The 25274-nt window shown below is 38.2% G+C and overlaps 2 protein-coding genes across 3 annotated transcripts; one reads left to right on the forward strand and one right to left on the reverse strand.

Moving 5' to 3' along the window:
- The first annotated feature begins 3298 nt into the window (after window positions 1-3298).
- wnt7ba (wingless-type MMTV integration site family, member 7Ba) lies at window positions 3299-10508 on the forward strand. The gene is made up of 4 exons (XM_060889051.1): window positions 3299-3381; window positions 5371-5597; window positions 7641-7912; window positions 9778-10508. The coding sequence occupies exons 1-4, from the start codon at window positions 3299-3301 to the stop codon at window positions 10255-10257; spliced, it is 1062 nt and encodes a 353-aa protein (XP_060745034.1). The 3' UTR covers window positions 10258-10508.
- A 397-nt stretch (window positions 10509-10905) lies between these two features.
- Window positions 10906-24838, reverse strand: atxn10 (ataxin 10). Of its 2 annotated transcripts, none has more exons than XM_060889050.1 (11): window positions 24502-24838; window positions 22271-22450; window positions 20391-20476; window positions 20099-20195; window positions 19805-19972; window positions 19620-19700; window positions 18799-18955; window positions 18608-18713; window positions 16779-16957; window positions 15428-15491; window positions 10906-13265 (listed from the first exon to the last, which is right to left on the reverse strand). In XM_060889050.1, exons 1-11 carry the CDS (start codon window positions 24516-24518, stop codon window positions 13066-13068), a joined length of 1335 nt encoding a protein of 444 aa, XP_060745033.1. In that variant the 5' UTR covers window positions 24519-24838; the 3' UTR covers window positions 10906-13065. The 2 variants fall into 2 exon arrangements, with proteins under 2 accessions (XP_060745033.1, XP_060745032.1); XM_060889049.1 differs by lacking the exon at window positions 24502-24838 and adding an exon at window positions 23315-23461.
- Window positions 24839-25274: the final 436 nt, after the last annotated feature.

The following is a 25274-nucleotide window of genomic DNA, read 5'->3' on the forward strand; positions in this document are numbered from 1 at the left end:
CCATCCATCCCCTTTATAAAGATAAACTAAATGTCCTACATGTACATTATGATCATTGTGTGGCAATCCATAAATACATTTTTACACAGTCATATTAGATTACATCCCATCAGTCATTATAATTTCTCTTTTTAAACTGCAATCTCTTTTTCTCTTTTTGAATTGCAATTAGCATTAAATATTTAATAAAAATCAATACATAAATGTAGCTAAATGCATAATATATATATATATATATATATATATATATATATATATATATATATATATATATATATTACATATTACATTATTTCATATATATATATATATATATATATATATATATATATGAAATAATGTAGAATACATATAATAATAATAATGATAATAATAATAATAATTATAATAATTATAATAATAAATATATATTCATGAAGGCAGCTAGCATCAGTTTAACAGTTTTGCTGGCATTTTCAAGTTATTAATTGAAACTGAAAACCTTTGAGACTCTACTGGTAAAAATATGACACTGTATTTAGTAAATACACTATTGCACTATATTATATATGTGAATGTGTGTAATTATGGTAAAAGAGTTCATAAATATGCAGATGAGACACTATACTTCTGTGATTGTGTTTCATTGTCTGTGGTGCTCTGGTAAACACAGAGCCATATAGCTACAAGTTAAGTTATTGAGGCGTATCTGTAAATGTTTATAATATGTGAATGGTAATAAAATCTCTTTTCCTGCAATAATAACAGTGATTCTGTTCTTTGTATAAAAGTATTTGAATATGTGTATTATGTTGACAGACAAAATGATGATCTTGAGCATGCAGATATGTTCATGGTTTTGATAATAAAAGAGAAGGTTAAATTAAGTCCTCTGTGAAGGACACATAACACACTAACATGCTGTTAGTTAAACAAAGCTCTAGCACAGAAATTGGAAGAGGATGTTGTTTAGTTGCTATTCCTCTTTCTATACATTAACAATACATGTATATTTACCCGCTAACAGAGTATATATTGGTAGAAAAACTGTAATACACACATTCAAGGAAGCAATAGCCCCACTGGATGAACAAGCTTCTTGAATTTCATATACACCTTTTTCTAATTGAGTTAGAATACTTAATTTTATTGAATTAAATAACCAGATGTACTTAAGAGCAGTATGCACAGGACGTATCTCTATGCATGTGGGAGTGTTCAATAATCATTTACCGAACACACTGTTATGAAGAAAGGAGCCGATTTCCACCTTGTGAATCGTTTATTTAGACTTTTAACCATACCACATGTCACCAGATGTTTCTGTTCCTTTGTTTGTGCCTTTGTGAACTGACATCTGTTTCATAAGAACTTCAGCGCAAAGTAAAAAAAAAAATTCTGGCATGAATTATGAAGATCTGATTTGCACAGACATTTATATGCAGCACATTGATAAAAATATGTTGCCTTGTTTTTGATCTGATCTGTTTATTACAAAGTTGCACAACACTTTGTGACCAGTATAGTTTGAATAAGTAGTTGAGCAAATATGGTTGCAATTTTCTTTTGTCAGCCCATAGAATTTTGTTAATATAATGTCATGGGATTTGATGGGGAACAATAATCATGACATGGCTTTATGACTGGCTCATGAGATGATGGGCCATTGCTAAAATTAAACAAGACACTGTGATGCTCCAAACTATGAATATAAAGTCACTGTTTTTTCTTTTTCACCACAATTCTAAAGAACTGAAAAGAAACAGATACCAATTACATAAGCTTCCAAATAGTGACAGTACAGCTAAAGTGCAGTTTTGGCTTTCAGACCTGTGGTCTAATACAACAGCAATGGCAGTTAATGGAATTCTTTTCTCTGTCTGAGAAAATCCTCCAGATTTTGTGATGTGTTATAGTGCCATGGACTGACCTGCAGTTAGAGACATTACTCACAGGCCCTCTGGATCACAATGCCAGCACTGAATACTATCTGCTAGAGTTGTCTGATTTCAAATAGGATCTAAAGTGCAGATTCTATAACATAATTAAGACATTGATGAGTTCAGTGTGTGTGTGTGTGTGTGTGTGTGTGTGTGTGTGTGTGTGTGTGTGTGTGTGTGTGTGTGTGTGTGTGTTTGATGAAAGACATACAGAACCCAACCTATTTGCTTTACTAAAAGTGGAAAATCATATATATATATATATATATATATATGTATATTGGAAACCCCTAAAGATACGTGTGCGACCTCCACTATTGAGTGCACTTTGATCTCAGTGTTAGAGCAAAAAAAAACTCATAAACATTTCAACTCTTTGAAGCTTTATGATATTCCCTCCGGGTCTCTTTCTTTCAGAACAAACACGTTGGTGTTTGCAAAGTGCATCTTAAAAAAGATATGTGAAATGCATTTATATTTTATTCTTCAACCTTCACCTCACTTTGAAAAACAATATTAACTACAATTTGCTCATAAACACATTCTGAACCTTGAATAGAACTGTGTTTTTTTTACTATGAGAATGAGCTTAGAGCTGGAGGTTTATGACATTGCAACTGCCAGGTCCAGCCACCAGGGGGAGCAGTCTGACATACGGAAAACTGAGATGATGGTGTCAAAGATGCTGCAAACTTTGTACTATTTTGCACTAAGTTCTAAGTACAAAGTTGGTATACAATCTGGCACAGTTAATAACACAAGTATTATATTTAGTCTAGTATAAATAATACTACAGTTTGTACGCACACCATTATGCACAGTAATGAATTGCACCAGTGCAGTTTTATGTGTGTATTTATTATATGAATTATCACAGCTTCAGTGCAACCAGCTGAGGCTGAATATAATGAGTCAGTTTCTGCACATACACTGTACAAATCATTAGCAAGGACAGCTAATAACCCGAGAAAGCTGTCCTTCATACAGATCTGTATCAGAGGAGGAGGAGATGAAGAGTCACCCAGCTGTCCTGTGCACCACAAAAAGTGGGCGGATGGAAGGATCCCCCACCTCCTTCTCTGCCAATGGCAAAGCGATGAGAGAAGACCGGGTTCTGCAATCTGTAGATCCCCCAGCAGCTTGACTGAAACACACACACACGTACATATTCGCGCGTGCACGCACAAAGGCACACACACACACACACACACACACACACTCACACACTGCGCCCGTAGGCAGGAGATGCAGGAGAGACACGGACTGCTCTCCACCGATAAGAGCAACAACGAAGCGTTTCTTGGCTCTCCGCAAGCACCGGCACACCGGGAAGGATCCCCGAGCCTAACACGCGCCTCGTCCTGCTGTCCCATGCCACCATGCGCGTTCTTTCGCCGCGCGCCGCTCTTCTGTCGGTCTCCTACTCTCAACTGTTCCTCATCCTCACCAGCGGCAGCTACCTGTGGGTTTCTCATCACTGACTCTACTCTCCTCCACTCTCTTACTGCTAAGTGCGATGAGTAGACGTACTGTATGGATGTGTAGCCTTGTGGGTGACAGGTGTTTGCACGCGTTCTTACCGGCTTTCTGGTTGCTTTATTGGAAGCTCTATTATACCTGGCACCTGCAGGAAGGAAAACAGGCTTTGGAACCTGTGCACAAGTTACTCCAGACAGAGAAGAACAAAATATCTATTTAATGCCTGTTTAACTGGGAATACGGTTGAGTGCCAAAGTAGGACTGAGGGTTTTTTTTTATACCAACAAGACATTTAGTGTCTGGTTACACAGATGTTCTTTTATTATCAAAAGATTTTCAGTGTGTCAGATATTAATAGTGGAAATAACAAAAGAAACAAAATAATAGCAGTTGAAAAACTTGCATCCCTTATTATTTAATAGATTAACTTGTATGTCCACACACATAGAACTGTCCCCAGTCATTGAGCAGGTTTTGTTTACTCTGAGGTATAATAGTCACCACATGCTTGTTAATGACATACTTGTTTTGATTCTTTCATATCGAACGGCTTCTCTTTGCCTTTTGCCCTTAAGATATTTGTTATAACTATAACCTTTGTCAAAAAGCAAATTATATGCTACCATCTTTGACGCCGTTCCAATCATAATGATCGGGGCATAGAGTTCTTTCATTTAGTAACTTTTTTCCCCAACTATTTTTGGTTGATCAAAAAAATCCCTCTGAATTTCCATTTGTCATCATAAACTGATTTTTTTGTATTTTGTAAAATTTATCCAAAATCCATGAGGAATGCAAACTTTGGCACTCAACTGTGAGAAAGCATAATTATAACCAGAGAAACTGATCATTTTATGCCATATTTCATGCATTGGTCCAGAACCAAACAGAGATGTTGAATCTTCAAAATTTAAACTGCCGTGCAGTGTACCCAACACTGGAAAACAGTAACCCCAAAGAGTTCTGTTTTTCCAATTGGCAATTAGTGGCCACTGTTCTATTTTCCTAATGGCACAACCAGCCTTGCTCGATGCCCAGTGCTTATGGCCAGTGCACTTCACAAAAGATCATCACATTATCTGTCAAACCGTTTCCATAAAGCAAGTGAGAGTAATGTATGCCTGCACTGTGCTCTGATCTCTGATGTTTCAGCCGTAGCGTTTTAATACTGTCTGCCCATGGAGAAATTAAGAAGCCATACATTTAAATCTTTCCACTGAAGCACAGGCTTGTGGTTTAAATAGGATGAGAGTGCATGGATAATGTTTCAGAACTGGTCATTATTATGTTAAGGTTGGAGGACCACATTATTAAATGATATAACAATGTTCACTTTACATTGTGTGTGTGTGTATATATATACATACAGTACACACACACACCAGCACAGTCACAAATCCAAGCAAGTATCTTTGCCTATGTAGCTTGATGTGTTTGTACTGTTGACAGTTAAACCTTAACAGATCTGTATGTGGAGATAAGATCTTTGCATGTTTGATGTCTATTAAAAAGAGCATATCAGGGACTGGTGACTTCAATTCTCCCTTTAAGAGAACGTTTTAAAATGTTTCAAAAGACATTTTGTATATATATGAGGTGTTTTGTATGGTAACTGATATATTGTGTATAAATTTGGGACAAGTACAGTCTTCATGGAACTTTTTCAAGATCCAGAGTTACTTAAAGCGAGCTTGAATTACAAGAATAGTCCAGATTTTATGTGAGGGCTGATGTTTTAATTGGCTCATATATTCCTCCATCCTTTTTTGCATATTGTCTAGGTCTGTAGAATAACATACATTGGTCTGCTAATTTGTTTGGACATTATGTGTGTTTTTGTATTCTAAATGTAATTCTTTGCTTGTATGAGAGGGCTTAGTTGTGTAGTTGTGATTGTTATTCAGAGATTTATATATAATAAATGTAAACAGGTATTGTTAATTTATGTGATCTGCTTTGTTCTCCTACACAGGGCCTTATCCTCAGTGGTGGCTCTGGGTGCCAATATTATCTGCAACAAAATCCCCGGACTGGCCCCCAGACAGCGTGCCATCTGTCAAAGCCGCCCGGATGCCATCATTGTTATCGGTGAGGGTGCTCAGATGGGTATCAATGAGTGTCAGTACCAGTTCCGCTATGGCCGATGGAACTGCTCCGCCCTCGGTGAGAGGACCGTCTTCGGCCAAGAGCTTAGAGTCGGTCAGTAGTTCAGCCTGTCATGCTGACTTTATGTGTCACAGATGTGTGTGTGTATGTGTATGCATGGGTCACTAGATTTATTGTTGTAAATTTGTAAGCAGGGTTTAGTTTAACCGCCAAATGCACTCTTACAGTGGCAGTGCAGTCTATAAAACAAGAAATAAGATGAAGATCAGGGAATGGGGATAAGGAAGAAGGGGAGAGGAGAGAGAATAATCTGTTCCCGAAATGTTGTGGGTGACTAAACTTGGACTTTGACTGAAAGCAAATTTCTTTAGTACAACAGCAATGAAATTACTGTAATATGTTTCAGCATTAAACACACACACACACACACACACACACACACCACACACGGAGATTCACAGGCACAAATAACTCTAGTTTCTCTGAGTAAACCTCAAACAAAAGAAGTAGACTACGTTTGCTGGAGTGCACATATTGCTGTAATTGGGATTAAAATGTCGAGTGCCCATATAAATGGCCTCTCAGTTAAAAATGTTTTGTTTTGGTCAAAGTGTGGTTGGAAGCTGTGTCTAATCCAGTGGCCCTGGTAACAATCACTTTTTGGGGGGTGGGATGTTGGCTGACTTTAAACTGGCTGCAGTTATTTCTTTTGTTCAATTAAATCTATCGGTTTCTCTGCAGTGGTGTTCTCCATGGTAGGCTTTCCTTCATCTGAACACATCCCTTTATTATACTCTTTTGTGCTTGTGGAGGCTCACAATATGATTGCATGATTTCGGACCAAAACACATGAAAAGCACAATTGACTTTGTAGGGGTTTGAACTGTCATCTCAGATAAATCTGTTAATACCACAGATTTCATTTAGGTTTTACACAAAGCAACCCACATTCGTTTGTGGAAGTAGCACCATGTTAACTGCTGGGAGGAAAGACATATGGATTTTGTTCTTTCTCAGAGCATTTTGATGACCTAGAAGTTTTTACATTCAATTGGAGCGTTAACGGAAACTATTTTATATTTAATCAGTCAATGATTCTTCAGTAAAAGATGTAAATATGTTCTGAAATCAATGATCTGTATAGGTGTGCTTATAGATCACAATGGTTGGTACATGGCACTGCAGTCAAGTTTTAGACTGTGATTTATATGTATTTTAGCCTGTATATGTAATAAGTAAATCTGAGTAAATAACAACCAAAATATTACAGTAAAAATGCAACGAATCACTATACAATTTTTATAACCCAGTCCGCCAGGGTTTTCCTGCCTCAGACCCAGTGTTCCCTACCAACTTTATGACTAGGATAAATTGACAATTAATGAAGATGAATGGAATAATAAATTCATTATTTACGTTTTTAATGACACGCCTTTCCATACTATGTGAAGACGGGATGCCTCTCATCAACTTAAAACTGAACCTTTCAGACCACCTGTAGCCTTGATGTTAATGAGCCACCAGCAGGGGGCATTTCCATCTCCCTGCTTCCCTATGGAAATGTCTGAACTGACTGAGCACAGCTCATAAAATAATCACACCTCAGGTCTGATACTAAACACGTTAGACTACTTTCTGATATATACTTGGAAAGCTTAATCAGTGTTCCATCAGAATGTCTATTTCCAACAACCTAATTAGCATTCATGTGTGCACTTGGTGGAAAAATGAATGGTGAATGATGAATAGATGGCGAGCAGACAAACACTTGAACAGAGTGCTGAGACTGAACTGAGATCACATGGCATATACGTATGACCGAATGCAACCAAATGACCAAGTACCTTTCTGTAATATGTGAGGCGGTTTGGGAATTCCTTCAGATATTGCTGTGGCTGAACGCTGAAAACGATCATATAAATCAGTGGTGAATGTTGTTTGCCAGGAGAGGTCAATCCCTTTCTATCTAAGACAACTTAATGAGTCTCTTGTTTAAATGTGCTATGTGACACTTATCTCAAGTGATGAGACAGAGACTCATGTGGTGGCTGATAATCAAAGTGAGAACTCAATTCCCATTGCACTGCAGTACTCCTAGCAGAACATGGCAGACATCTGTCTTTTTCCTCTCCCTAGGCAGCAAGGAGGCAGCGTTTACTTACGCCATCACAGCAGCTGGAGTGGCCCATGCAGTTACAGCAGCGTGCAGTCAGGGCAACCTGAGCCACTGTGGCTGCGACAGGGAGAAACAGGGCTACCAGAATCAAGAGGAGGGCTGGAAATGGGGTGGATGTTCAGCTGACGTCAAGTATGGAGTCGAGTTCTCCCGACGCTTTGTGGATGCACGTGAGATAAAAAAAAACGCCCGCAGGCTCATGAACCTGCACAACAACGAGGCAGGCAGAAAGGTAATATAGATACATATAGAAAACTGATCTGAGAGGGTAATGTATTGTCAGAAAAATCACAGAACATACACACTATTCTATGAGAACATAAAATGTTTTTGGCCTTAGGAATAATTTATAACTTTCCAGAAAATTGGCTGACAACGAGAGTCATTCAGTCTTGTCCTCCGTTGTTTGACACAGTAGGTATAGACATGATATACCACCCACACTGATCATGCTGTTTTATAATAAGGGAACAGTTGAGAAATGATTATAACCTGCTTGGGACAAAATGAAATGACTAATCCAAAAGACTTGTTTCAAAATGTAACACGTCATGAAATATAATTCACCGGAGCAGAGGCCTGTACTACTCGACACATATTATGTTTTCTGCAAAATATTATGTCGTGTTAATTTTCTACAGGACTGTACAGTGTCTCCAGGTACACATTCATAATTAAGACAAGTTGGCATGCTTTATGGAAATGTTTCACTTCCCGATTAGCCGAGCCTGACCTGAGCCATGCTCCCTAGTTTCATTTGTCACTTCAGAGGCCAAGAAAAGGGGGCTGTTGGGCATACAAAGCCCATCCATAAGTAGAATTACAGTGCCTAATGGAGTGGTTATGGAGTTGAGGCTTTCTTCGTGTGTGACAGGAATGCAAAGGCCAACTCGACCAGAGGCTGCCAGTTGGAGGCCTGCCACAGACCCTCAGTCCGTTCATTGAATTACAGAGCATTAAGTCAGGATACAGGATATTATTGCTAGTCTCTTTCTCTTCCTCTGTTTCGTTCACTCTTTTTATTCATACACAGCCAAATCAGGTCCTGCTTAGCTCTACTAACACTCCATGATGAGGTCTTGAAAAATAAGACAAAATAATCAGTCTTATCAGCTGATTTTTGAATTTATTATTTTTCTCAAATTTAATAAACGCTAGGGGAAGAGGACGCTCAAACTCCTTTTAAAGAAACCCGGTTAAATAAAAGAAAATTGTGGTAGTTATTTTACTATTAATGATGAAACGTCTTCAGTCACTTTAATTCAGAGCTAATATCAGACATTAATGAAATGGTTTAAAGTCATCTGCCAGTAAAACAAATCAGTAACATGTTAAAGAAAAAAACAAAACAAACAGATCCATATTTAACTCAAACAAAACTGTATAAACAAATGGTTACTTGAGAGTCGTGGATATTTTTTCTTGCCTTCTGATGTGGCTTTTGGAAGGTAGGGAAAATTACAAGGTATGTTTTGGCAAAAAACTATTTTTTCCTCCCAGATCTGACATATAGCTGGCAATACTTATTGGGGCATTGCACAGAATTTATTGAATAATGAGGTTTGGTTTGTTTTGCCGCAAGAGTCAAAGCAGAATGTCAAGCATTTCCTTCATCATTCAGCTGCATGAATTCGCTAATACCACAAATGTCGAACTGATGCAATTTTAGTTTCAAGTCAAGTTCCTTGAGATTAATAGCAACACTATTCATCTATATTTTTTTTTTATTCTTGAGGCTAGATACACTTTTAAAAAAATCTTGTAATTTTTTTTTTTTTTGTTGTTCATACAAAAATCAGCTAAGTTACTCATATCATCAGTATATCACCTGGTTTAAAATGTGCGAAAATATTAGTAACTTTTTTCAAACATCGAAACAAGCAAATTTTGTGATTTTCCATTTGATGGAAGAAAATGGCCTTTCCTGTAGCTAGTATTTAAAGGGCATAAGCATTTTGATACTCTGAGAACTACTGAAAAAAGAGTAATAACTAGCAACTAGATTGAAATGGATATGATATAGTTAGGCATTCATGACTTTCATAGATCTGGCTTAGATCTGCCCTACAATGATACATTGTGTCCCTGCTCACTCAGATTCTGGAAGAGAGAATGAAGCTGGAGTGCAAGTGCCATGGCGTCTCGGGCTCCTGTACAACAAAGACATGCTGGACGACGCTGCCTAAGTTCCGTGAGATTGGCTATGTGCTGAAAGAGCGGTATGGTTCTGCTGTACAGGTGGAGGCAGTGCGAGCCACACGCCTACGCCAGCCCTCCTTCCTGCGCCTCAAGCAGTCACACGGCTACATCAAGCCCACTGACACGGACCTGGTGTATTTGGAACGCTCCCCTAACTACTGCGAGGAGGACGCTTTGACGGGCAGTACAGGGACGCGGGGCCGCCTCTGCAACCACACCTCACCCCACCCAGATGGCTGCAACCTCATGTGCTGCGGCCGCGGTCATGACACACACCAGTACACACGTGTATGGCAGTGTAACTGCAAATTCCAGTGGTGCTGCTTCGTCAAGTGCAACACCTGTAGTGAAAAAACTGAGGTGTTCACTTGCAAATGAGAACAAGCAAACAAAAAACAGGCAGGGGGCACAGAAGCGTGAAGTTAATAAGCTCAGTTTGTCACGGCTTTGTTTTGCACATCAGGTACTCATTGTAGGGGGAAAGGACAAATATAAAATGGAGGTGTCTTTTGGGGGGAAAAGTGCACTGACTGCAGTCTGACATATCATATGAGTTCATGCTCTATGTGGGACCTCACAGAGTGAAAGGATTTTATAGCTCAGAGTGTCTAAGGCCATTGGAGAAATTTTCTGAGGATCTGATAGCGGCTGTGGTTGCATGATTATGTCAGACAAAAAAGCTGATAAAAAGAAGCAATTCTAAAGACTGAAACTGATGTTCAAGGCAACATGTGTGGATGGATAGGAGAAAAGACTGATGATTTCCTCGACATAACATGCTGGATTACTTCAAATGTTCAATCACACTGTATCTGTTTGAACACTGAAAAAAGACTGACTTTCTCTTTGTCCCCTTCTGGAGAGAGAGAGAAATCTTAACTGCATAGTTCTCGTCCTGACTTAAAGGCAGATGTTTCTTTTACAATTTTGAAAAATGGTTGCTACTGATATGTTGCTGTTGTATTGCCATAACTCATAATATTTCAGAACCATTGTGTAATAATAAGAACACACAGAAACCAGGTGTCAGTTTCAAAGTTGGCAGATGAGTATTTATTTTCCCTGCTTTTCTTTGCTGCTCAATGATAGAAAACAGGCCAGCTATGTCCACAGCCAACTGGACAAGATGTCATGGAGTCACTGAATGTGTTGCTGATTGCTGTGGTGGGATGTGTGATGTTCTGTTTTGTTGTGGCCTCCCAAAAAAATGCATACTTTTGTGGGAACGGTTAATGCTGAACCCTGATATACGGAATCAAACCACCACAATGTGGCAATGAGATCTGCATTGTCTGTTCATCTCAGTGTATAAATGTGTATTTTGTGCATGCAAAAAAGTATGGGAGCGCAAGAGAGCTGGTAAAATACTTCATGCAATTGGGTGACCAAACTATGCACAGAATATTCTCACAAATGCCAGAGACATGGGATTCCACATCACTGGCCCAGCTTGCACAAACTCCCCCCAGCCAACTATATTCCTCCTGAGCCAATGGAATTTGCCTAACCATACAGCTGGGGGCTGAAAAGATTCATGGGTAGCGACATTCTTTTATTCAAAATTGTTTATGCAAGGTTTAAGGCTGGCAAATTTGAGAAAGTATATTTTTTTACTAAGCAAATCCGGCACTTTATGTCATGTATATTCAGAAAAAGAGTAATTATTACTATTTTCTTTATTATATATTATCATTGTTTCTTTAGGATTGGAATCATTAATTTTAATGAATTGTGTCCCAAATTAATAATGTAATTATTATTAATAATGTATACATTATTTCTTTTTTTCTTCTTCTTTGACATAAATCCATCTCATCCTTTTGTAGCCTGGTTATATGTGTAGTATTGCAGAAATGTTACTAGGTTAATAAATGAATTCATTTCAGTGACCCTTGTTCATGACTATTCAGTGTGAAATAGATTTTATAGAAATCATTCATTAAATATAAAATATATTAAATCAGATCAACTTGTGTTCATGAAGCATTTTCTAAATTGAGAGCTGTTGAGTGATGGGTGATTGTTGCTAGCGTGGCACGACCCTCCGCTCTGTCCAGTACTGCCCAGCAAGCATTTGAATAGTTGTCCACACCGCCTCATTCCCTCGCTCAGCGCTCTTTTCTTGTGTGAAAAGCATTACAGGCAGCCAGCGGAGCAGAAGTAAAGCAGTTGTGTTTTGTTAGCTGTCTGAACCGCTGGCTACCGGAACCACATAAGCTCCCAACACTATAGCCTGGATTGGGAGAAAAGTCAACCTCGATTGTTTCACACAAACATTTTGTCATTAAAAAATATGAGGCAGAGCAAACAGGGTTGCGTGTGTCAGGAACACTTAGTTCATTCTGCCAGACTAAGCAGGAGATGAGGTGTCATCCTATCCAGCAAGATAGGTTGCAATGTGATTGGGCCAAAAAAGACTTTTGTCTGTGTATACGAACATGATGGGCTAACAGAGGGACTAAGATGATCAGGTACCTGATAGGTCAGAGCTGTACAATATAGATGCGAGTAGTGGAGTAGAGAGTATAGGAAGTGATGGCATTTTGTGTGAAAACAGACTCTTTTAAACCACTGGAGAAGAAGCCCATTCATCTGCAATAAACTCTACAGAGCCACATAAGTGAGTATTCATTTAACTGTTAAAGAGAAAACCAGTACCGGGACTGTGTGGCCCTGTATATGTGACTAGCCAAAACCTGACACAAAAACAAAACACAAAAAAGTGGGGACCCAAGTCCCACGGCTATTGAGAGGAAACCCTCATGTGAACGGATCAATGGGGCCCCAGGTCTCCATAAAACTCACTGGATTAGAGATTAACCTCTATTCCCCACTGGTCACTAGAGTTTCTTTGGTGGCTGAAAAGCCAGGAAGACATGGGTCTCCTTGTTTCAGAGGATTTGAATCCTATTCACTGGGAGCTGGAATCAAAGGATACTAAATGCATCACAGGCACCAGCATGAGTCCCTGCAGAAAAGCCCCTTGGCGTTCCTCTTATGCAAAGAGTACAAAGCAAAGTACCCCTCTCTCTGCTTTCCTACCCCCTTGTGTTCTCAGTACTGATTGGATATTAAAATGCACTCTGTTTTCTGTGTGCACAACGTTCTCTGTGGGTGTCTTAAGCTGTCTCCAGAATGTGATGTCGAGTGCAGAGGAGTGGATGGGATAAGATAGGTGCTCCAGGTTTAGTGCTCTCTCTGCTCTTTCTCCTTTTTGAGTGGTCTGAGGAGCAGGTTGCCATCTCTCTCTTGCACACAGAAGCCCAACTCTCTGAGTACAGAGTCATCTGACACTCCCTGCCTCCTTAAGCCCTGTACCAGCTTCTGGTTCTCCACATTGTGCTCCAGAATGTTCCGGATGGCAAAAACAGCCCACTGGCTTATGACTGGAGCAATGGTTAAGGAAAGGAATGTGATCAAATACACATCATACATTTCTGTCAGTATAACGTTACCTTGCCCACACTTTCTCAGTGTTTATTATGAAAATAAAATGCCAGCATAGCATTGTGGGATACCCTACTCCATGAAGATATCTCTGCACCCTTGGGTTAACCTTGGCACCATGTCATTTGGAAACTTCCATGGTGTTCATACATTGCATTCAAAACACTCCATTTTGTCAGGGTTTAGTCATTTAGATATTATGCCTTTTCAAAATATGGATTTTTATTTCCTCCTATAATCCTACACACCTGTATCACAGGTAACATTGTGTGCAGAGGCATCAAATCTAAACCGTGTGTCCACTGTCTTGGGTTGTTCCAGTGATCCTTGTTCTTGGCTGATGCGGTCTTTTATGTTGTAGATATCAAGGTTTGACATGTTGCGTATTATGAAATTATTTTCTGCTCACTATGGTTGTAAATAATGGTTATGAAAGTCACTGTAGGATGAATTCTGAAGTACAAGTGGCTATATTATCTGCTCAGTTTCAGACAAATCCTTAAAAACGAATTTGATGCTAATTCATACTGCTGAGAGACAATGACCAACAACTATAAAAGCAACCAAAGAATTTTTTTTTTTAAGGTAGGGATGTCAAATGTTCTGCAATGGTCAAGTCAATCACCTGACTGAAGTCCAATTGAGCAAGCATTTCACTTGCTGAAGGCAAAACTCTCAAAGAACAAGCAGAAACTAAAGACAGCTGCAATAAAAGGTTGGCACAGTGTCACCAGGGAATTATCCCAGCATCTAGTGATGCCTATGGGTTCCAAACTTAAGGTAATGATTGACTGCAAAGGACTTAACATGACAATTTAATATGATTATGTTATTTTATCCAATTAAATTTTGGTCCTTGTAATTTAAAAAAAAAAAATAAGGGCAATACATTTTTATATTTTATAAAAAATGATTAGAATATAAATACCCTTAAATTAAAGCCTGCACAATAAGGTCATATTCATATCAATTTCAACTTCAATATTCTGTGAAACTTTCTACATTTATGGACCTGATTGTACAAATCATTTGGCAGTCACCCTTTTCCAGAGAGACTTACATTTATCTCATTTATACAGCTGAGCAATTGAAGGTTAAGGGCCTTGCTCAGGAGCCCAGCTTGGTGGGAATATAGAAAGTTGGGAGTTCAACTCACTCAAGTCCAACGCCTTAACCACTGTGCTACCACATCGAAAATAACACAAATGATTTCATAATTCTGGACCCTGATTTCACTGGGACATTTCATGCATCTTATACAGTACCTGGATGCATATTATGCACAAAAAATGTGTAGATGTAGCCAAGAAACATTGAAAACTAATTTAAATCCGATTGTTACACACGTCAATGTTTTTGATGCAGTAGCCATCATATAAAAGGGCAATCTGAAAGCACATATATGTGCTGATATGCATATTGATGCTAGATCCGTTTGTCTGACTATACTGCTGTAGTTATAATGAACTCAAGCACAACATAGCTGATTATAAGGAATAAGCAGCAGGATGTGGCCCTCATGCTGTATCATGCCCAAGTGTGAATGAATGAGAGCTTACTAGCACAGCTGCTGCGGATCAGAGTGTCACATTCTCAGTGATGCAGTTAATGCCGAATGGTGTTAATATCCTAAAAATGCTAAATGTCTCATAATTTAAGTAGACATTTTACCCATAATTTCAATCAGGTTTTCCATAAACTGTTGCACATGACTAAAACAGACGTTCTCTTGATACCATATAAATAGTAGATATTGTATATGCACACACACACACACTCAAGCCTGGCAAGCTTTTTCCCACTAGAGGATATATGAGATTCAACTGAATGAGATTCAGTTGAGGCTATGCTATTTGGAATACCTGAAAACTGTGGTACATGACATTTGCATCAGCCAAAAACATCTACACTTTAACCCTGAAGGAGTGATTGCTCATTTCCTACCTTGTGGTGTGGTAAACCATCCATTAGTTATGGAAGCTAAAGGTTTTTTTTCTTCTATGAGTTATTGGGTACACAGCTGGCTATTAAACCGGAACAGAGACCTTACCAAAGTGTCACAAACTGAAGTGGGTATAGAAAGAGTCACAGTCAAGGATACAGGGATTGTTACTGTCTATACTGCAGTTGTCCAGGATGAGGGCTATACCATCTAGTTCTCTGACCTAAGCAGACAAATAAAAAATAACAGTGAGGATATTAATATTAATGAACAGTGAAGACACATCCATAGCAGTACTGTAAACAGCATTAAAAGCCAGACCAGATAAAACAGAACATTTTTTTTTCATGAAGTTGAATTTTACATGGCCACAAACGATTTTCAAGTTTTTGTGCTTTCACTTTCTAACTACTATAGACATCTTTTGACCAATATATGTTCTTAAATAAAGAAAACGATCATATGATTTAATAAATAAGCAGATTTTGTAATAAATCTACTCTTGGTGGTACTTAAGAGGCACAGTGAGAGATGCAAAAGAAGAAAAATGAGGAATTACAAATTCTTAATACACACCTGTTGAGTCTGTGTAAAAGAGAAAGCTAGGTGGAAGAGTGGGGGAGGTAAATAAGCTCCAAAAAAAAAAGAAAAAAAAAAAAAGAAAAAAAAAAAACACCTAACAAGGCAATTAAGTTCGGCATGTTTTTGTGCTGGCACAGATGCAATATGCTCCAAGCAGGGAAACCCATGAGAACGCAGCGGTGAGTGGCAGCTTTAACAAGTGAAGGATTACACGGTCAATCAGTGCGACCACAATCTTGAGATGTCTCGCTATTGTTTTTTGGCCTTTGACCCTTTAGATGTGTGCCTTGACCCCATTTAACAGGACTGGTGCAAGTCTCTGCTCTTAGCTGGCTGAATGGGAGTGAACAGAAAGGGTGCAAATGCTGCCATCACAGGAGGGTACTCACAAAGGAATTCATTAAAAAGAGAGTGAAGGAACAAAAAGTAAAAATCAGCTTGGGGAGGGGCAGAAGAGATGATACAAGCAAAGAGATTTGGATAGTTCCTGGAGCTTTTATCAGTACACACTAATCCCTAGATTAGTTTTCAAGGAGGGAGACTTCAGTGACAAAAAAAAAACAAAACAGAACCCAAGTAGTTAATAGTCAGTAAGGGTGCAAACCACGAGAAGGGAGGTTGCTTTCTGTGCAAAATCTAAAGAATGAATAAAAGGATTTCTGAGAAGGAATTCTGGTCGTTAGAAAAAAAAAAATTGTCAAAGTGTTAATAAACCAGAGTGAGTATTTTTTTCCTCTAGAATCAACTAGTCCATTAAAAAAACATTACAATAAAGTGCAATCTATTTATTCACTTTGTCTGATGACAAATATTGTATAAAAAAAAGACAAATATAACAAAAATGTTAATCCACGCTAGATTTATTTAGTTGTTAGTAATCTTGTTAGTAATCTTTTTCCTGCATTTTTGTGCTTGGTTTGTGCCATACCTGGTTCTGGTTGGCTGTGTGTCCATGGCACAGGTTTCCAATCAGCCGGATGAGGTGAGCTTTAAAGCTGAGAGCAGGGTGTGTGCTTGCTTGGTCTGATGAAGTGAGAGAGAAATCCTGCGCTGCACTGAACACATTTTTATTGGCTTTCCCTAGAAAATGCACTTCCTTCAGGAGCTCTAAGGCACACAAGATATCAAGATTGTACAGTCAGAAAACAACACTTTAACATTAGTGAAACCATTGTTCTGTGAGACAAGGTCACTGTTTTAAAGGTAAAACAGTTAGATGAGCAAATGCAATAACTTTTAAATATGTAAATTTCTTCCAACTTTAACAATATGCACAGTAATTGAATTGCATATTGTCTTTGAAAACTGGCCTTGTGAAATATCCATATGGAAACATACTGGATGACAAAGTTACTAAGCAAGGACATAAAAGTCATAAGACAGAGCAAATGCAGAGATAAATCATGTATGGTCATCCCCTGTGTCTCTAACCGTGGTACAATGTAGCGTGTAGCTGTAATGGAGTGTGACCTGCTGGTGGAGTAAGTTCCCAGCAGTGGCACACAAGAGAGACGACTGCTTTATGTGTTTTCTGAATGAGACAAACTGTCCAGAAATAGACTCTTTCCAGTCAGGGGCATTTAAATAACCACAGAATCTGACAAATAGCCCATTCAAATGGTGTAGATCTAAATTTGGGCTTTCGCTAGAATTTTACAATAGAATATTTTTGGAATCAAGATAGTAGTTCAAACAACATATTTGGTGATGTGAGAAGGTAAACAAGAGTGTGTTTAATGTTCTGATCTAACAACACAATATCTCTCAAACACACACACACACACACACACACACACACACACACACACACACACACACACACACACACACACACACACACACACACACACACACACACACACACACACACACACACACACACACTCTCTTAAACCCAATACCATAAAAAAAGTTCTTTAGCTTTCTGGATTTGGGGAAACCCTTTAAAAGTCCTATTTTTCCTTTAACAGTGCAGATTGACCAGAGGCATCCTGATAGTTTCAACCATGTTTAAATTTGGAAAAATAAGAAAGTTTTGTGGTATTGAGTTTTGAGTAAAAATAAAAATGTTTTGGAGTATGATATGGTAAAGAGATACAAGCATACAGTGTGGTGGTGTGAGAAATTCCTTTCATATGGAGAAAACGTTTGTTTTGAAAATTTACAGATTACAGATTACAAATTTCCTGATCTATGCTTTTATTTTCTTTATCTCATCTTCATGTTATAGCAAAAATCTGGCCACCCACAAAAGCACTTAAAATACAATTCTCATACAGATCACAACACAGACAATCACAAACATTTTCAGCCTCAAACAGTGAGCGTTAAGTGAGAATTGATTAACTTATGCTTGCTTTTGAAATTCAATATTAAAGCACATTCTTTGTGTGAGAAAATCAGAAAGGTTTGTCTTTTTTTTTTTTACCCCTATGTAAATAAAATACCTTTTTTAATAAAATATATAAGTATTCTTAAACTTTCTGGCTATATATTTATTGCCCATACAAAAGCAGAATCTGCAAAAAAAAAAAAAGTTAAATTCAGCAGAAACTGCAAAAATCCTGTCCTCTATAAAAATCTTCAGTGGAAAGTTGGTATGGAAAAGACAAAAAAATGTAGTTGTCTGTTCTTATAATCTGTTACAAGTTGTGCAGTGTATAATTAAATTTTTTTTTGGGATGTGAGTTAAGGGAAATATTGCTATAATATAAAAAAAAAATAATCTGGTAAGTTGACCAACCACAATGTATTTACCAATTGTTGTCTGGAGAAGGTCTTGGTGATCCTGCAGAGCCATAAATTTTCTCTGTCCAGACGTCATATCACAGAGAATATCCAGAAGCCTGATCACTGCCAAGGCCTTATTCATAAAAAAACAATTATGATATCATGCATTTCCAGCCATTTCAGATTTGTTTTATCATACAATGAAGCTTGATAATTACCTGCTCATCAGCTGATGAGACAGAGCTGAGAGAGAGAACAGCCTTGCAGCTGTGCTGGAAGGACGATGCAAAAAACTGAGCTGTTCTCAAAGGAATCACACAATCTTCCTCTTTAACTTCTCCAAGCTGGGCTAACACAAGGTCCAGTAAAACAAGCCTTTTCAAACACAAGTAAGAATATAATGTAAGTAAATGACATTGCATGTGTTTTAACATTTGATTATACACTATCTATTAACAGGTGTAATCAACATGACAAATAAATGTTCCTTTATTGTATCTAAACACACAGATTTTAGCAAACAATTCAGCAGCCTCACAGAAGTGCCAGAGTAGAAATCAAATCTTTGTAGTTTGTTACTGGTTTAAACTTACATGCAGTTAGCCAGCAATCTACAAGTAATATTACATAAAGGGACACGATTTCACAAGGACATCACAATGACAACAACAATCCCCCTCCCTCCTAATTACTAACTAGAAAATAACAAAATGAGCTAACAAAACGAGTAACATACAAGTTTAACTAGGCTTAAAATAACTGCTGCAAGATATGCTAATCTACAACAGTTTTCTAGTAGCATTTCAGTCATAGGGAAACAAAATGAGTTATCATTCGTTACTTAACATACAACTGACCATAGTAGCAATACACATTCACTTTTGTCCCATAACATGGTTAGCAAGCGAATACAGCTAGGAGGCAGCATGACAAGAAGGATCTGGGTGTGTATTAGAGAAGACATTTATCTATATAAAAGGAAATTAACCTCCTTACTGAGGCACCGGCACAATACGGTAGCTAATGTAAGGCTTTCTACCTTTCATGATCATTCATCTCTGCATACATCATCTCGATGAGCTCAGACGATTTGAAAAAATGTTGTGTGACAATCAGGACCCTGCAAAAGCAAACCAGTTACTTTATAACAATTTTAACTTTTACTTCCATATAGCTACATAACAGCTTATCCGAAAATATGGTAAACAGAACAAAATGACATACGTCCAGTCAATGTCAGGCAGAGTCTGGCACAGCTCAGTGACCTTCAGTGCCACTTTCAGCTTGATTGGATCCATGCCCAGCTGCTCGGTCTTCTTTGTATCCAAACAGGTGTATATGACCATGCACGTATATGCCACAGCTCTCTCATCATCCAGTTCTAAAAGATCCCTAAGACAAAACAAGGCCTGATTCAGAGGCATTCCTGGCACAATATGTATGGAACTAGTCTCATTATTAAGGGGACCTGCATAATGAAAAACGCAGGGTTGGTTTGGGTGATGTAAATTCGCTTACAAAAACATGTGTGGAAAACCACAGGCCCAAATGTCGTCTTTGCATAGTTGGTTCCCAACTGCGGCATTGCCGAGAAACTGAATTCCACATCGAAGTGCTGCCAAAACAAGATATTGGATCTGCTGCAATGTCTAACTACAATACAACAGTCATTCGAGAATGTAAATGTACTATACAGAAATGTCACATGATCATACAGCATTGTGTTGAACTAATCAGGTATAAGACAGGACCATTATAAGCGAAATGCTGCTAGGTTTTAAATATCATTTGGCACATTATACAGACTTACCATCGAGACGATGATCAGATGCTCCTGATGTAAGCTTAAGCAACTTTCCTAAAATCCCTAGTGATATCTGGATACAACCCTCATCCCTATTGGGTGAAAAGGTTAAATGTGACACTTCTTTTGTTAAGAGGTTTCAAAAGCACATAGATAACTTGTGGGAAATGGCTGGATATACAGTGCATTCAGAAAGTATTCAGACCTCCTTCACTTCATTGTTTTCCTCATTAATCTACACTTGCCATAATGACAAAGAGAACATAATGTACATAAGTATTCAGATATTTTACTCCATACTTAGTTGAAGGCATTTTGACAGCATTTACAGCCTCGATTCTTTTTGGGTAAGACACAACAAGCTTTGCACACCTGATTTGGGGGATATTCTAAGATTCTTCTTTACAAATCCTCTCAACCTCGGTCAGGTTGGATGGGGACCATCGGAGGACAGATGTTCAGTAGGGTTCAAGTCAGGACAGTTGTCCTTCTGGAACTTTGTCCCATCTCCATACATGATCTCTGGACCTCAGTCAGAGTAACCATTGGGTACTTACTAAGACCCTTCTCCCCGATAGCTCAGTTTGGCTGGTCAACCAGGTCTTGAAAGAGTCCTGGCTGTGTCAAGCTTCTTCCATTTGAGAATAATAGAGGCCACTGTGCTCTTGGGAATTTATTTTTTTTTTTGTATTCTTCCCCAGATCTGTGCCACAGACCTGTCTCTGAGCTCTGCTAGCAGTTCATCAGTAAGCTCACGGCTTTATTTTTGCTTTGGTATGCATTGTCAGTTGTGAGGTCTTCTATAATGTCTGCCTTCTGCCTTTCCAAATCATGTCTGGTCAATTTAATTTACCACAGGTGGACTCAAATCAAGGTGTAGAAACATTTCAGCAATGATGGAGAGAAATGAGAAGCATCTGTTTAAAATTGTATTATATTGTATTGTATGTCTTTATTGTCCAAAAAGGTGGACATTTTTAACCTTCAAATTTCACATGTTGTTAAGGATCTGAATTCTTATGTACGTGTGATTTTTCATACATTTGCAAACATTTCTATAATTTGTTTTCATTTTGTCATTATGGGATCCTGAGTGTAGATTAATGAGGAAAAAATTCATTTGAATGATTGTAGTATGCAACATGACAAAATTGAAAAAAGTGAAGGAAGCCTGAATACTGTCAGTAGAATTAAGAGAAAAAGCAAAAAAAGAGACTTCATGCACACCTAACAATAATATTACTAGTACCCAGGTCTGCAAAACAGGTCTTAATTAGCATGGCCTTTCCCTAAGCAAGTCAGATTGCTATACTTGCGGCAAAACGGTGGTGCACCTCCAGTGTTCTTGGTTTGACCCCAGTGTAGCCTGTGTGGCACTTCACTTGTTCTCCCTATATCCATGTGTGTTTCTCTGAGTTCTCTTGTTTCCGATCATGTCCTCCCTCCTACTCATTAAGTCCGTAGGTGAAATGGCTTTGCAAGGTTGTTCAAGTTTACTTTTGTTCGAGTCATTAATATTCAAGAACGGAGTAACAAAATTTCCTTTACATTGTAATTGGAATAAACACAGTGCAGTGTAAAACTGAAAGTGTAATTTGTATATAAAATTGCAGTAAATGGAAATTATTCGCATACAAATCCCATTTTTTTAATCGTTTGGGGAGCATGCGTAAAGCACTACAAATTCCAATAAGTGTAAATAAAGCCTAAAAATCCATCTACAATGATCTGGCTGACATTTAAGTGTTAAAACAGCCTAGAACCTGCTATACATAAATGGTGTTTGGTTTGTTGAAAAATCAGTGTAAGCTTAAGCTTAAGCTTGAGCAATGTTTACTCTTTAAAAATCTTTAAAAATCCCACCAATAATATGCAAGGTAAGTTACCGTAGAAAGCACTGGTTGCGAGGACATTGCACACAGGCATTTCTCTGTGCCCGGAAGCATTCAGATGCAAGCTGGAGACACAGTGGTGTTGTCTGTGCATCAGAATCCTCTTGAAGCTTCGCAGAGAGTCTCAATAAAAGTGCAGAAAGACTGCGCAGGACCTCGGTCTCCACACCAAACCTGATAGCACAAACATGTCACTGCAATGTGAAAGGACTGCGTCACACATAAGCACAAAATTATAATGAAGTAGGATTTCTTTTTTAATGCCACAGTTACACCAAACACGGCACAGGACTATGACTTCAGCCACTGCACACCACACGATCATGATATTGTACCATGGTCTTTGTTTGCCTGTAAATAAACTACACTGCACTGCACATACACAAACAACACATTTCACATTAAGGGTTGAAAAAGTTCTGACATTATCTTGGATTCATTTTTTTTTTTTTAACATCACAAAAACCTGCCTTTTTTTTTTAAACCAAGAGTGTGTGCAAATCTTTCATATCCATGGTAAGATTTTGCCTTCTATTTAAAGTGAGCCTATGTTTAATATGTGTAACAGTGTTGTGAAAACATGATATTAATGTCTTCATTAATGTTTAATGCTGTGTTGAACAACAAACTGAAAAATTTGATGTGCTATAAACACACAACCCCTCTCATATACAGAGATATACAGACAGACAGACAGACAGACAGATAAACAGACAGATAAACAGACAGACAGACAGACAGATAGATAGATAGATAGATAGATAGATAGATAAACAAACAGACAGACAGACAGACAGACAGATAGATAGACAGATAAACAGACAGACAGACAGATAAACAGACAAACAGATAGATAGACAGATAGACAGACAGATAGATCAGACAGACAGACAGAAAGACAGACAGATCGCCAGACAGACAGACAGACAGACAGACATTATTCCTGCTATAATTAACATTATAAAGCACTGACGTTAGCTAACGCTAGCTATAACAGATGGGACTGGAGGCGGCAGGGCATAAAAAACATTTTCGCACCTGAACTGCTCATCTCTCAAAGCCTTCGTTACACTCTGTAATGAGGACAAATGCTCCAAACTCAATCTATTAACACATATTTCATTCATGACGGAGTTTAAACTCAGCGTGCTTTTACTAACAGAACAGTGAAGACCACAGCAGCACGCTGAAGCATGTCAAAATAAAAGTCCAGAACGCGCGTGCTCGCGGCACCGGAAGTGACGGTTTGGGCTTCCAATTAAGAGTTTATTTTACTTTTTTTTATTAAAAACTAAGAGACACGTGGACAACTTTATCTAATCTTTTATTATATTCGTCCTTTTGTGCTCGATTAATTCTGCTGTTTTAATTAACAGTCATGAGAATTGTTTCAGGGCTTCAATTTATATATATATAATTTATTTTTAACTGCTACAACTGCTTGAACCACAATCACTATGATAAGCAGGCTCTTTGCTTGGATAGACAAGAAAAGTATATAATGTTTGCACCGTTATTGCTGGAGGTCATATGCCACTTTCCAATACATTATAGTACATTTTTTACAATAGTTTTATTCAAGTGTATACATTTCAATGTATGAATTTAATGGAATTATTTTAGAAACATTGTGCTTAATAAAATGTTCATAAATTTGCCCAAGTCTGGCCTTGTACAGCTATGAGGCTGTAGAACAACCATGTACCTGTACAGTCTTGTGAGTTTGTACAAAGTGACCGCTGGCCTGACCTTTCACCAGTTAAGAACAGTGGCGTTTTGGTTCTCTCCATTTATTGTCAATGGATTTTCTTGATAGATAAAAAATCTACAATGTTTCAGTAGTGTTTGTCATATCAATGAGAGATTTTAGCTCGTCGTACATCCCCTGCCAATCACAGTGTCTCTAGCCAATTGTTGGGATCTTTGAGCTCATGTATGAGGTAGAATGTAGAAAGCACTTTCCTCCAAGTGTGTAATGCTGAGTTGTGATTCAAAAAGAGAACCAGTTTGAAAACATGCATTTTGCTGGCTTCATGTGTCTCAGAGGAAGCATGTTAGCTTTCACCATCCCTGTTTGGTAAGTATTGGGGAGAAAATAGGTTAAAGCCAAGAAAGAGTTTCTTGGAAAATAAAACCAAAAAACATACATATAAAAAATACATCAATTCCATACTGATTCTGTACAAATTAAAGTCTCACTAAACCCATACATGCACAAGACCCACCAACTTTCCATTTCCATGTTAATGTCATGGCTGTACTACGGGTTTTCCACAACTCAAAATATCTGGTCAGTTGTGGTCCTGTGATGATGCCTTTCTATTGATGGACTAGACTGAAAACAGACCTTAAGTGCCCTTACACGGTTGGTTTACATGATAAAATGTCAACTCAGTGTTTGTTGATGAGAAATGGTTACAAGCTCTGGTTGTAGCTCATTAAAATGGTCGGCCACTAGCAGAATCTCTACAGCTGTGTACACAAATTTAAAACAGTACAAATTTAAGTAAAGCTTTTCTCTCAGGAGCTCTTCGTGATGTAACATTCTTAGTATGTTTCTATAAGAATGACATCAACAGCAGCACCATAAACCAGACTATCTGATATCCATTCATCTAAACCAGGATAGGCTGCAGTACTCTACAGTTTGGCCATTTCACTCACAAACACCTCCTGAACCTGGTAATTAAGTGGTGAGTGGAATCAGGTGTCTTTGAGGAGAGAAATCATCAAACTGTGTTGGACTCTGTTCCTTCAGGACCACAGTTGGTCACCTCTGATCTAAATCAAGTGTTCAAAAGGGTTTAACATCAATCGTTTCATTTTTCACAACGTTGTGGGGATAAGTCTCCCAGCTGTAACAACAAGGGCAACTTTCACTTTTAAATTTTCATGAGTGCTAGAGTATTTTTGGTCGTTGGCTTACTAGTCTGTGGTCCAATTTCATTTTTTTCTGCCCTAGGAAATGCACCAGAGGAAGTTGGTTGAGGCTAAAGAA

Source organism: Tachysurus vachellii, chromosome 16, assembly GCF_030014155.1.
Source record: "Tachysurus vachellii isolate PV-2020 chromosome 16, HZAU_Pvac_v1, whole genome shotgun sequence".
Classification (NCBI taxonomy): domain Eukaryota; kingdom Metazoa; phylum Chordata; class Actinopteri; order Siluriformes; family Bagridae; genus Tachysurus; species Tachysurus vachellii.

Coding starts and splice junctions, on each gene's coding strand:
- atxn10 (XM_060889049.1), bottom strand. CDS start 23,403: ATGAATGAAATATGTGTTAATAGATTGAGTTTGGAGCATTTGTCCTCA. Junction 19,701..19,804: donor CTGCCTGACATTGACTGGAC/GTATGTCATTTT, acceptor TTGCTTTTGCAG/GGTCCTGATTGTCACACAAC. Junction 15,492..16,778: donor ACACAGCCAACCAGAACCAG/GTATGGCACAAA, acceptor TTGTCTGCTTAG/GTCAGAGAACTAGATGGTAT.
- wnt7ba (XM_060889051.1), top strand. CDS start 3,299: ATGCGCGTTCTTTCGCCGCGCGCCGCTCTTCTGTCGGTCTCCTACTCT. Junction 3,382..5,370: donor CTCACCAGCGGCAGCTACCT/GTGGGTTTCTCA, acceptor TCTCCTACACAG/GGCCTTATCCTCAGTGGTGG. Junction 5,598..7,640: donor CGGCCAAGAGCTTAGAGTCG/GTCAGTAGTTCA, acceptor TCCTCTCCCTAG/GCAGCAAGGAGGCAGCGTTT.